The 12,411-nt window shown below is 42.7% G+C and overlaps 1 protein-coding gene across 1 annotated transcript; it reads left to right on the top strand.

Moving 5' to 3' along the window:
• The first annotated feature begins 4,355 nt into the window (after positions 1-4,355).
• TAS2R60 (taste 2 receptor member 60) lies at positions 4,356-5,690 on the top strand. The gene has a single exon (XM_008258113.4). It carries the CDS (start codon positions 4,356-4,358, stop codon positions 5,412-5,414), a length of 1,059 nt encoding a protein of 352 aa, XP_008256335.1. The 3' UTR covers positions 5,415-5,690.
• Positions 5,691-12,411: the final 6,721 nt, after the last annotated feature.

Raw genomic sequence — 12,411 nt, 5'->3', positions numbered from 1 at the left:
TCCCCATATGGCCTCAATGGTGAGGGCTGATTCAGACCTAAGCCAGGAGCCAGGAGCTTCATCTGGGTTTCTTACATGGCTGTCAAGGGCCCAAACACTTGGACCATCTTCGACTGCTTTCCCAGGCCATTAGCAAGGAGCTGAATCAGAAATGGAGCAGCTGGGACAAGAACCAGCGTGCATATTGGATGCTTGTATTGCAGATGGTGGTTTTACCCAATGTGCCATAATGTTGGCCCCCATATCTTACAATTAAATACAAATGACTATTCACCCTTTTAAATTAACTTCATCTGACAGGGTGTATCTTCAGGGAATGTTTGTGGTTTATGATTAGAGCATGAAAACACTTTGAGGACAGACATCCAGTTCATTCAGCCCAGTGCCTTTTATAGGGCTATTATGACATAGGAAATGTGTGGTAAATGTTAATGAATGGAGGGTTAACTGCACACCTTTCTTATCTTAGGAGACATTGAAGGGGTAGGAGGTAGATGGGAAAGATATAGGTCTTCCACATCACGAGATTTGTCCATGGTCCATGGCTGGACAAACTCGAGTTAGGAGCCCACAATTTGCCCCATCATCTGTGTTCCAGTAAGAAATAGAGAAATGAGGGGCTGGCCTAGAGGGTTAGGCCACTGCTTGCAATGCTGGTTCAAGTCACCACTGCTCTTCCTCCATTGCAGCTCCCTGCCAATGTGCCTGGGAAAGCAGTGGAAGATGGCCTATGCACTTGGGTCCCTGAACCCATGTGGGAGACTAGGATGGAGTTATTGGCTCCTGGCTTTAGCCTGGCTCAGCCCTGGCCATTGTGGCCATTCGGAGAATGAAACAGCAGATGGAAGATCTCTTTATCTCTGTCTGTTACTCTCTATAATTCTACCTTTCAAATAAATAAATCTTTTTTTCATGCATTGTTTTTTATTTCAGTCCAATTCATATTTCTTTAGCATTGGAGCCCAGCACCATATCAGCTTATATGACTGATAAATAGCAATGATAATGGTTAGTTTCCTATTAGGATGTAGACGTTGATCTCTGTATAACCAACAACCAGTGACCAAGGCCATGGGATATACCACCTGAACAAGTTGTAATCCCCCTAGCTCCTTGTGTTTGGATTACAAATATATAGCTTTTTCAGCTTAAAGCAAATAAATAAATCTTAAAAAAATAGAAAAATGTTAACCAGAGAAACAAGAGCAAAGAAGTAGGCAGTTGAAAACTCTGTCATGTAGAAATTTGCATCTTCACAGAAAGGCGGAGTAAATGAGTTATTTTAGTTCACCTTTTCTCTACCCAGGAACACAGTGTTCAATATTGTTGGCCTCTGTGCTGGAGAAGCACTATTACCTGTAGAGGGTCTGGAAACCAGAGAGGGATGCTGAGTGATGTGGTTCTGCCTGGTATTCCTTCTTGCAGGGGATTCTTGCATGGAACTGGTAGGTTATGGTGCAGCTCGGAATGGCTATGCTATGACTAACTATCTCCCTCTTATAGTACTTGGCCCTGAGCTTTCAGTATTGCTATATATGACTCAGAATCATTTCCACCTGCAAACCTTCCTGCCACACATGAACCAACTTACTATTCACCTTATTGCTGATTGATTTATTAACTCTTTGAAGCTCATTTCCATGGTGAATGCAGTCTTGGGTTGCTTACCCTCCTCTGGCTAATGAAGATTGCCTAACATTTGGTTCCTTGGAGCTCAACTGCATTCCTAATATTCTCTTGAATTCTGCTTGGACTACTTGTCACTTCACTTGATGGAGAAATGAAGGTCATTCTCATAAGTAATCACCCTCATCATTACTTCTTTTTAAAAACATTTTAAAGATTTATTTTAACTTTATTAGAGAAAGAGAGAGAGAGAGATAGAGAGAGAGAGAGAGATCTACTGGTTCATTATCCAAATCCCCACAACAATCAGAACTGGACCTGAAGCTGGGAGACTGGATCTCCATCTGGGTCTCCCACATGGGTGGTGGAGACCTAGGTATTTCAGCCATTATATCTGCTGGTTCCCAGGGTTTATATTAGCAAGAAAGTGGATCAGAAGTAGAGGACCTGGGGCTTGAACCAGGTACTCCAGTATGGGATGTGTGCATCCCTAATGGAGTCCTAACCTCTGTGCCAAATGTTTGCCCCCCCCAACAATTACTTCTTATGTATGTGCAGAGATTTCAAGTTTTCATCATACTTCCATGTATGTAAGGCCACATTTATCTGTGATCCATATTTTTTATAGGTGAAAAAAAGGGGTTCATAGAGGTTAAATGACAATAATGATCATCTGTAGTAAGTTATTATGCGATTATGACAAGACTCAAAATCTGGTTATCTGATTCCACTTAAGAATGGTGAGGATGGGACTGGCATTGTGTGTAGTGGGTAAAGCCTCCATGGATGACACTGACTCTACTTCTGATCAACTCCCTGCTAATGGCCTGGGAAAAGCAGTGGAAAATGGCCCAAGTACTTGGGCCCCTCCCACCCATGTAGAAGACCTGAATGAAGCTCTTGTCTCCTGGCTTTAGCCTAGCTCAGCCCTGGCCATTGCACCCACTTTGGGAGTGAACCAACAGATGGAAGATGTCTCTCTGTCTCTCTCTCCCTCTCTCTCTGCAACCTCACTTTCAAGTAAATAAATGTACCTTTTAAAAAAAGAATGAAGAAGATGAGGGTGCAAGATATATTGCATGTGTGTATGTGTGTGTGTGGGCGGGGTACAGGCACTGTGGCGTAGCAGATTAAGTTGTCATCTGCAGCACCAGCATCCTTTATGGTTGCCAGTTCAAATACCGGCTGTTCCAATTCTGATTCAACTCCCTGCTAGTGTGCCTGGGAAAACAGTGGAAGATGGTCCAAGTGCTTGGGCCCCTGAACCCATATGGGAGACCCGGAAGAAGCTCCTGGCTCCTGGCTTTGGATCAGCCTAGCTCTGGCCTTTGCGGCCACTTGGGGAGTGAACCAGTAGATAGAAGCGCTCTCCCTCCCTCCCTCCCTCCCTCCCTCTCTCTCTCTCTCTCTCTGTAACTCTGCCTTTCAAATAAATTAAAACACTTTTTAAAAAAAGATGTATTGTGGGGACTGGTATTGTGACACAGCAGATAAAGCTGCCACTTGTGAAACTGGCATCCCGTGAGTGCTGTTTTGAGTCTTGGCTGCCCTGCTTCTGACCAAGCTTCCTGCTAATGAGCCTGGGAATGCATGAGGGGATAGCTCAAGTACTTGGGCCCCTACCACCTATGTGGGAGACCAGAATGGAGTTCCTGGCTCCTGGCTTTGACCTGACCCAGACCTGGTTGTTGGGGTTATTTGGGGGAGTGAAACAATGGATAGAAAGTCTGTCTCTCTGTCTCTCCCACTTTTTGTTGTTCTGCCTTTCAAATAAATAAATAAATAAATAATTAAAAAAGAGATATATTGTGAACTATGGGAAAAAATCTCTTGTCCTGGGATCAGTTTGAGTCTTGACTTTTCCTTTGTGCCACTGTGACTTTAGGTAGATGTCTTAGTCTATGATTTCAGTGCATTTCTTTAAAATGATCATTAATGTCTTCCTTCAGTCTAGAGTCTCAGTTTTAGGTCAACCTTGTGGATGAGAATAGACTTCCCGACCTGTCTGACAGATGGGCGTGAAGCAGCACAGGGGTTCGCTGACACACACAATGACTTACCACGAGGGACGCAGCATGGGTGAAAGCTTGTCTTGACCCCGAGTCCAAGACTCTTTCTGCCATTGATTTCATAGTTATCTTGATGGCGCTTACTCATACAGTATTTTTGTTAGTTTTATAAAAATTCTGCCTACCTAAGTATATATAATTGTTTCCCGTGTTCCATTTTATGGTGATGAACACCACGAATAACAGGATTCAAATAATCCTCTCTCCATAGAGGTTTTGCTCAGTTTTCTATCTCTTTGTTAAAGGGATATTCTCATAAATCCTATCTCATAACCATGCCTAGAATGTAACACCCATTCTCCTCACCCTCCACCAAGGACATGAAGGCTGACTCTCAGTATGGGGCATGCCCTGTGGATTTCACCCATGGGCAGCTGGCAGGTGTGTGATCATGGCTTAGGTGTCAGCTTAGAAAAGTTTAACCTCCTGTGTAAGGACACCAAATGCAAGGGCCTGATATATTATCCATGTTGAAGTTGGCATGGACAGAAAATAAGCAGGTGGGAAGGCAAATTTGCAGGCAGGCAGGGGGGCTTTGGAAACTAAGCCTGGACTATATTTGCATCTTTTCTGAAAAAAGAAACCTCTTCACCTTCCTCTGATAATCGGTGTCTTCTACTCTGGCCTCAGCTCTCACTTGGGGCAGCTGGAGGGACAAGCATGTCATACAAGACCTTGCAGAGCAACCCAACAGAAGCAGCCCTTGAAACCTGGAGACCCAGCTTGTTCACAGGAAAGCAGGATGGAAACTACCTGATTCTAGGATATTCAGCGATTGATACGAAAATCATTGTCTTGGCTATAATCTTGTTGTTTTTGTGCCTGGTGGCAGTGGTGGGCAATGGCATTATCACTGCAACACTTGGCATGAACTGGCTGCTTCAGAGAACATTGTCGCCTTGTGATAAGTTATTGGTCAGCCTTGGGGCCTCCCGGTTCTTCCTGCAGTGGGTAGTGTTATGCAGGAATATTTACGTTTTCCTGCATCCGACAGTCTTCCCATACAACAATGTACTGCGGTTCCTAGCCATCTACTGGGACTTCCTGAGTGCTGTCACCTTATGGTTCTCGACCTGGCTCAGTGTCTTCTATTGCGTGAAGATCACCACCTTCACCCATCCCGTCTTCCTCTGGCTAAAGCACAGGGTGTCTAGGTGGGTACCGTGGATGCTGCTCAGCTCTGTGGGGTTTTCTGCCCTGAGTACCGTCCTACTTTTCATGGGTAATCAGAGTATATATCAGAACTATTTAAGGACGGATGGACAATCTTGGAACGTCACTGGGAATAACATGAGGAGCTCGTGTGAGAAATTCTATCTGTTCCCTATAAAAGCGATTACTTGGCTAGTCCCTACTCTTATCTTTCTCATTTGCATGGTTTTGCTCCTCACATCTCTTGGAAGACACACAAAGAAGGTCCTCTTGAGTCTCTCAGGATCCCAAGACCCCAGTGCCCAGGCCCACATCAAAGCTCTCCTGGCTCTCATCTCCTTTGCCATCCTCTTCACCTCCTATTCTCTGTCAATGATGCTCACTGCTGCAGGCATTTTTCCGTCTCAGGAGTTTAGGTACTGGGTGTGGCAGGTGCTGATTTATCTGTGCGCAGCGGTCCACCCTTTCATTCTGCTTTGCACCAACCATAAGCTGAAAGCTGTGCTGGAGAAGGGTTGCTGCTCAAGGAATGAGGCCTCTGGGGCTGCAGCTGATGATCACCTCTGAGGCAGGGGAGCAGCCAGGTAGACAGCTGCTGTCACGGACATGCCTTCAGCAAGAGCGTATCTGCTACGGCCGCATTCCTGTGGGACCTGACGTGGTCAAAGAACTGGGGAACTTGTTTTCCTTGTGATTCATCACCTAAAATTACTCTCCTGAAACCTGGGTGAAAAGATCCTGATATATCGTGCAACGTTTCCTCTGTTGAATCGGACTATAGAAGATTTTTGGAGCCTCAGCTTTCCCCTGGCTTTCTCCTGCGAACCACCATTCCTTTTTCATCATTGCACAGTCTTCTGGCCATCTACATGGTGGAGATCTCTTTCCTTCCTGGTGGACTTGGTTCCTGGTATCCAAATTCTCTGCATAGGGCAATGATGTAGTCTGTGCATGTGTGGCAGTAGGTATTGTCTGGGGTTTGTATATTCTGACAGCCTTCCGAGATTCCTCTGGGTGCTGGAGGCTATGATTTATATGTTGTTTGTGTTCTCTACAATAACCTGGCCTGTTGGTTTGTTCTGGAATGTTAAGGTCCATAGGTACAGATGCAACTTCTTTAATGTCAATATTGGGACCTACTGCAATTTTTGTCATGGTCAAGGTCACCTGTCTGAAATATCACATTGAAAAAGAAACAGACTGCTGGTTTGAATGAGTGAACTACTTTTCTCAGCTCTCTTCAGAACTTCTTTAGGCTCAGCTACCCCTCAAAGCATGCAGACTGAGACTACTCAAATCCTGCTATTCCGTCTAACATCTGTCAGCCTCCTTTCCTGTTTTCCACCTCTTGGCATCAGTAGACAGATCCCTGCTTTTGGCTTGTCAAGGCTGATGTACTTGTGCTCCTAAAACCCCATCCCTTCCTGCCCACTCTCTATTTCCAAATTCAGGAAAAGATTTCCACTTCTACACAGTCTCAATTCAGGTCTACTGTGTGGATGGCAGGAGCTCAATTACTTGGGACATTACTGCTGCCTCCAAGGGTTTGTGCTGGCAGGGAGCTGGAGTCAGAAGATGGAGCTGGGAATCCAACCTGAGTACTCCAATACGGGACGTGCGTATTTTAACCTCCTCCTTTCTAGTTGTTAAAGGAGCATCTACATGGCACCCTTCAGTGAAGACTCTGGATCTTTCTAAAGCTCAGCTCTTTCTCACATTTGAGGCCATGTAATTTGGGGTTCTCCAGTTGTGGCCCAAATTCTTGTGCTAGTGCACGCTTGTCTTCTCTTCCTTAGGAGATTTCAAACTTCCTAAAGGCATGGCTGCCTCCCACTCTTCATGAATCCTCCACTACACTTACAAGTAGTCGTTGCATTGAGCAGAGTTGCCCTATTGCAAGTGGAGTCCAGCGGTAAGCACGTGTGCTTCCGTCTGTGTATTTCTGTCCAGGCCACCCGCCACATGTTCACACCTGTGTTTAAGTGGCGTTCCCATTCACCAGCTGGCTGGTTTGGTCGTTGGAAGCTGAGCTTGTGTTTCATTTCTCTTTGACTTGTGTACAATGTATAAGTAATAAAAGGGTGAATAAAAGAATAAAATTTGCCTGATTTTTGATGTCTTTGGCTTCTTTCTTGTACATTTGCATGTTGCCAAGCAGCTGTGCCCAGCAGGCTTGCAGCTCCTTCCTACGGGAATCTCGTGAAGTGCCGGTTCTCTTTGAGCTGCCCCAGTCTTCCTTTACCAAGTGCCCTGCAGAAGTTACTCTTTGTTCCTTCCGCTCTTCATATCATTAGCCTGGGACGACAAAGCATCTCCACGGGCGCAGATTCGTGGGACCCTGAATGACGTACAGGGAAACAGAAAAGAGAAGCAAGGCCTGTGGCATTAGAAACATACCTGATAACTTGTTACCATTAATTTCTTCCCATAGTTCAACTTTATGTGTTATGATGATGACATTAACAACAGTTGCTTATTGAATGTCTATTTTGTGTGAGACATAGGGCTAGAACACAGATTTTTCATAAATATTTTGTATACTTAACTCTTTTTTAAAATTTTTAAAATTTTATTTTTTTGACAGGCAGAGTGGACAGTGAGAGAGAGAGAGACAGAGAGAAAGGTCTTCCTTTTTGCCGTTGGTTCACCCTCCAATGGCCGCTGCGGCCGGTGCGCTATGGCCAGTGCACCGCGCTGATCCGATGGCAGGAGCCAAGCACTTATCCTGGTCTCCCATGGGGTGCAGGGCCCAAGCACTTGGGCCATCCTCCACTGCACTCCCGGGCCACAGCAGAGAGCTGGCCTGGAAGAGGGGCAACCGGGACAGAATCCGGCGCCCCGACCGGGACTAGAACCTGGTGTGCTGGCGCCACAAGGCGGAGGATTAGCCTACTGAGCCGCGGTACCGGCCATGTATGCTTAACTCTTAAAATAACACTATGAAGTGGAAAGTGAGATCCAGAGAGGTTTACTGAACTCTTAGGACCAGTAAATGATAGGACTGGGATATTCTAGTGGTATAGAATTTAAAGTGGTGTGATTTTTTTAAAAAAGATTTATTTATTTATTTGAAAGTCAGAGTTACACACACATATACACAAATGCACACACACACACACACACACAGAGGGAGAGAGGTTTTCCATACTTTGGTTCACTCCCCAAATGGCCACAATCACCGGAGCTGGGCTGATCCGAAGCTAGGAGCAGGGGCTTCTTCTGGGTCTCCCACGCGGGTGCAGGGGCCCAAGGACTTGGGCCATCTTCTGCTGCTTTCCTAGGCCATAGCAGAGAAAAGGATCAGACTCAAACTGGTGCCCATATGGGATGCTGGCACTGCAGGTGGCTGTTTTACCCACTACACAACAGCGCCAGCCCCAAAATGGTGTGATATTAATGCAGATAATCAGTTAAGAGGCTATAAAAAAAGATGTGAATAGGTAGGTGCATTAACAGAGAGTACAGATCATAGTTACATGAAAAGTCGCATATGTTAAGTAAAGCGTTTTTATATCCTGGGAAAATATGATGAATTAATAATGTTTGGCATTTTGGTACTAAAATTGGAAAAGCAAAAACAAAGGTAGAGGCAACATTTTATCATAAATTCCAGACAGATAATCTTTGTAATTTACTTTTTAAAGCTATATTTTTATTTTTTTAAAAAATAGTTTATTTTTTCTTTCTATTTTATCCCATAGAATGCTACCTTTAAAATTTAATGTTATTACAGGTTACTACACTCTCCACCTTTTTGGATGTCATTGCAGAATGTGTCTTCAACTCCTACAAACCAGAGAAGCTCTATTTTTTCACACCTTCCTAAGCAAGACCAGAAATATCAAGCCATAATAAAAATAACTAATTAATTTGACTACCAAGAGAAAAAATATTCTTTTCAGCACAAACACACTTATAAGTATAGGGACTATTGAACTCCTTTTTAATTTGAAAGAGAAGTAATGCATTTTCAGAAAATATTTGCAATCTTTTCTTCCCCAGTAGAATTTAAATTTTCTTTATTTTATTTGGAAGGCAGACACATGCACACACGCACACACAGTGCTGCATCCTAACTGCTAGGCCAAATGCCCACCCCTACAAACATTTAACAAAGGATAGTCACTGAGATCCTTAATATACAAAGGGCTCCCACAAGCCAAAGAATGACTTACAAGCAAATTAATAGAATGGCGATGAAATGACAAAAATAGATAATTCACAAGAAGGAAAATAATGTAGTCTTACTTTTCATCAGGGAAGTGCAAATTAAAGCAAATTGTGATATAAACAAAGCTCCATAAGGCAGTGGCTTCCCCTTTCTTTCTCTGAAGGTCACACAAGAGCAACAAGAAAGTTGAAAGAGATTCTGAAAACTGCTTTCAATGAAGCTAAGAGGTAGATAATGCACAAATTTCAAATTATGTGAAATCATTGCCCATCACAGATCAGGAAGTCAAGAAGGCAAATGAAAAGGAGAAGTTTAAAGAGAAGTGAGGCAGCCCAGGAGGGGTGAGGCAAAAAATTAGCCTGCAAAAATACACTTTGCGCAGGACAGAGCCACACCCAGCAATGCAGCAGCCTCTTGGGATACAGGTGTTGGTTACCTACTGCTGCATGACAAGCTTCCTCAGCACTGAGTGGCTTACAGCACTGGCCAAGTGTTCCTGTGGGTCATCAGGCAGTTCCCAATGAGTCTCTGGCTCTCTGTTTCTCCAAAGGCTGCAGAATGTTAAGGCCCCAGTTGGAAGGATCTACTTCCTAATGCACTCATGTGGTTGCTGGAGGACTGAGCTCCTCATGGGGTGTTGGGCTGATGCATTGGCTCCTTTGGAACTACAGGGTGAGGTCTCCTTTGGTTTCTTCCACATGGCCCCCTCCTCAGAATGTCTCCATCAGAATGAACAAGTGAAAGAGCAAGCGAGAGCTCCTGTTAATAGAATTCAGACTCTTACAGCCTCGTCTCGATGGTAACCACGCAGTTGTGGTTGACAGAAGCAGAGGACTAAGAGAATTGGATCAATAATAATCAAAAAGGTAGGCGCCAAAACAAAAGGTGCATACTTATTTTTTTTTCAAAGATTTATTTATTTTTTACTTGAAAGAGTTACACAGAGAGAAGGAGAGGCAAAAAGAGAGGGAGAGGGAGAGGGAGAGAGAGAGGTCTTCAATCCGCTGGTTCACTCCCCAATTGGCTGCAACAGCCGGAGCTGCGCCGATCAGGAGCCAGGAGCCTCCTCTGGGTCTCCCACGTGGGTGCAGGGTCCCAAGGACTTGGGCCATCTTCCACCGCTTTCCCAGGCCAAAGCAGAGAGCTGGATTGGAAGTGGAGCAGCTGGGTCTTAAACCGGTGCCCATATGGGGTGCTGGCACTGAAGGTGGCGGCTTTACCCGCTATGCCATAGTGCTGGCCCCGCATACTTCTCATTAATGAATTCACAAACACAAATGAAGAAATAAAATAAAAAATAAAAGTTCTTTAAAAAGATCTTTAAAAACAAGAAAGCATAATGTATTAGAACTAAAACAAAACATACTGAACATGCAATTAAATAAACCTAAACTTCGGGGCCAACACTGTTGCATAGAGGGTAAATCTGCCACCCGTGATGCCAACATCCGTATGAGAACTGGTTCAAGTTCTGGCTGCTCAACTTCTGATCCAACTCCCTGCTACTGTGCCTGGGAAAGCAGTGGAGGATGGCCCAAGTCCTTGGGCTGCTGCACCCATGCAGGAATCCTGGATGAAGCTGCTGGCTCCTGGCTTCTGATATGCTCAGCTCTGGCTGTTGTGGTCATTGGGCAGTGAAGCAGTGGATGCAAGATCTCTTTCTGTCTCTGCCCCTCTCTGTATCTGTAACTCTCCTTTCAAATAAATAAATAAATCTTTAAAAAAATAAAATAAAATTAGACTTTGTTCTTAAAAGAGAACAGTCTTCAGATTGGTTCACAAAGCAAAACACAACTCTATGATATTTATAAGAGTTGTAAATAAAGTATAGTTTATAGAAAATTTGTAAATAAAAAGGTGAAAAATAATATGTCAGGGTAGGCAAACAAAACAAATTCGTGCTTAAAACTATTAAATCAGACACTAAGATAAACTTTTAATATTAAGAGAAAAAATGTAAAATTGATAGAATTGGTTTGAGTATCTATATTACAAGAAATATTGGGACATATGGGCAGGAACATTAAAAGCAAAATACTTTGCCAAGCAGACAAAAATTAAATATGGTCAAATAAGTTAGTCCTTATTAACTTATATGATATAAGTTAATATTAACCATATTAACTCTGTGGAAACCCGGAGCACAAAAACCAGTGGAATAATTACCAAAACAGAGATAACAAAAATTGCCTAAAGCAGAATACTACAAGATCTCACACATATAAAATCCTGTATAAAATATTAGAAAGTAAGATTCAGTAGTATATTAAACATTATTTCATTATTAGGTAGAGTTTAGGAATTTAAAGATGATTCAATATTAGAAAATCCATTAATATAACATCTTAGTAATCACTCTAAAAAATTCATATAATCCTCTCCAAAAATTACAAAAGGCAATTAAAAATTTATACTAATGTTTGATAAAATGCACATTAATAATAATGTAATAATTTGAAAATATATATCACCTCAAAACACAGCATATTTAATGAATCTAGAGATGTTCTTATAAAACTCAACATACTAAAAGAATGAACTTTATTACCATTATTTGCATTTAAATGGTGAAAATATCCAATGTAGTAATGCAAAAGAAAGAAATCAGAGCTTTAGAAAGCTCTACAGGGGAGGTAAAAATGTAGTCTTGAGAAGTCTGCATAATCAACATCATCATGAAAAACACTATAGAATAAGAACTTAGTATGGTGGTGACATGCAAAATAAATACACAGAATCAGTATTTTCTAAAATATACAAACAACCAGCAAGCTAAAGTTAAGGCACTAGCTGGTTTTCCTGCATGCTTTATTGGTGTATCTGGGTTCAGTTTCAGGTCCTGCTCCTTCTCTGGGAAGGTGGCAGGTGGTGGTCAAGTAGTTGGGTACCTGCCACTCATGTGGGAGACCTTGACTGGGTTCCCTGGCTCTTGGCCCATCCCAATCCCATCCCTGCCAAGGCAGGCATTCGGGGAGTAAACCAGCAGATGGGGCATGCTCTTTCTGTCTCTCTCTCATTTTCTCTGTCTCTCAAATGAACACATTAAAAAATCTGCATGAGAAAAAATTACTAGAAATTTACAAAAAACCAAGAAGTTGGGAAAATATCTGCAAGCTCTATTATAAAGTTCAATCTCCAGTATTATAAAGAGCTCTGAGAATTGATGGAAAAAGATTAACAGTACAAAATATAAGGAGAAAAGGCAAACAATATGAACATGGAATTCATAGAAAAAGGCAGGAAGGATAGTCAATCTAATTTATAATGAGATAAATATAAATTAAAACTACATGGAGGTACTGTTTACTGTTTTTTATCTATTAATTTGCAAAACTCCCAAACAACGACTTTTGCCAAGTTGTTGGGGAAACGTACTCTTTACATATTGATGAT

The sequence above is a fragment of the Oryctolagus cuniculus genome, chromosome 3, assembly GCF_051225735.1.
Source record: "Oryctolagus cuniculus isolate XC-2025 breed Fujian yellow rabbit chromosome 3, ASM5122573v1, whole genome shotgun sequence".
Lineage (NCBI taxonomy): Eukaryota > Metazoa > Chordata > Mammalia > Lagomorpha > Leporidae > Oryctolagus > Oryctolagus cuniculus.
This window is presented reverse-complemented; position numbering and strand designations above follow the sequence as displayed.

Excerpts from the sequence above, each read along its gene's own strand:
- TAS2R60 (XM_008258113.4), top strand. The coding sequence starts at position 4,356 with ATGTCATACAAGACCTTGCAGAGCAACCCAACAGAAGCAGCCCTTGAA.